Source organism: Aplysia californica, unplaced genomic scaffold (genome assembly GCF_000002075.1).
Source record: "Aplysia californica isolate F4 #8 unplaced genomic scaffold, AplCal3.0 scaffold00365, whole genome shotgun sequence".
Taxonomy (NCBI): Eukaryota; Metazoa; Mollusca; class Gastropoda; order Aplysiida; family Aplysiidae; genus Aplysia; species Aplysia californica.
This window is the reverse complement of record NW_004797635.1, coordinates 55,139-56,441: the sequence shown is the minus strand read 5'-3', so window position 1 is coordinate 56,441 and position 1,303 is coordinate 55,139. Positions and strand designations below refer to the sequence as shown.

General features: G+C 41.1%; 1 protein-coding gene across 1 annotated transcript in view; it reads right to left on the bottom strand.

Annotated features, from left to right (window-relative positions):
• The window catches only part of LOC101848129 (protein MLP1 homolog), a gene marked incomplete in the record, with an annotated part of 21,224 nt that extends 20,423 nt beyond the window's left edge, over window positions 1-801 (bottom strand). Inside the window, 1 exon segment of the mRNA XM_013085320.2 lies at window positions 734-801. Coding sequence (XP_012940774.1) covers window positions 734-801 — 68 coding nt within the window.
• Between the last annotated feature and the right edge of the window lie 502 nt (window positions 802-1,303).

Below are 1,303 nucleotides of genomic sequence, written 5' to 3'. Positions count from 1 at the left end.
AAGAAGTAGGACCTACCAATGGCGCCCTCCAACCACATGCCCCCCCCCCCCCCAGTTTTTGAGATAAGTATATATAAAGAATCTTTATCGCTACACGCCAGGTGAGACCTAAATGTGGCCAACAGAGAGTGGAGAACCCGGATGTGTGTAAATGGTCAAACAAGCTCTGAATGGAGGGCCCAAGAACACTTGTATCCTCACGCCTGTTTTCTGGGATGGTGCACCCATCTACTCTTGATGGCCCTGACACACAGGTGGGCTTAAAGAAGCCTGCCTCCTAAACGATGCAACTTGTCTCGAAAGGGGATCAGAGGATTATTAATAACTTTCAAACAACTGTAAATACCCCCCCCCCCACCCTTCCACGAAAACAACAATAACAAACAGACAAATATACAAACAAAGAAACAAACAAATAAACGAACAACCCCATCAATTGGTTCACATACCGTATGCTTTTTTTTACACCCCCCTCTAGTTTCACTTAACTATTCAATCTTCTAATTGCGTTATTCTGGTACATTTCGGCTTCCCATTTTCAAAATCACTTTAAAACATCTTTGAAATATCTTTAAAACATCTTCAAAACATCTTTTAAACATCCTTAAAACATCTTAAAAGCATCTTTTGACTTTGATGTAATGGCGACCCGAATGTGGCTCCATAGAGAATGGAGACCCTTGATGTGCGTGCTACATGTAGGTCAAGTGAGTCCCAAAATGGAGAGACTAACGTTAATTTGTACAGAGTCCTTTTGACTTTTGAACTTCCTATCACATCCCTCTCTTTCACTACCCACATTCTCATACCCGCCTGTAATCAACAACCCATCACGTTCCTCGTTGGCATTATTGACCAAATTGCTGTTTAGAAACGTCAGCAATAAATCGTTCTACTTCGGTTAACTTTTCCTTTATCGTAATTCCCTTGTCTGTTCTATACATAGACGCTCACCACCATCCCCCACAACCCCCCCCCCCAAAAAAAACAAACAAAAAAAACCACAACAACAACCAAACAACCAACAACAAAACAACAACAACAAACACAACTTCCCCCTACATACTACAAAATGAGAATTCTTTGCCTCTCTTTAGTTATACTTATCTACCAACACGAGAAAGCCACCCCAGAACACCCGTAAACCACCTACTTGTCAGTTGCAATAAAAGTTGTAGCTGCCAGGCACTGTCCCCATACAAAGATCGCGAACTCAACAATGTCAAGCAGCACTCAAATGAAAAGTGCGCATCTTCTATAGTTTTTCAAATACCAACAACAACAATAATGATAATAATGATAA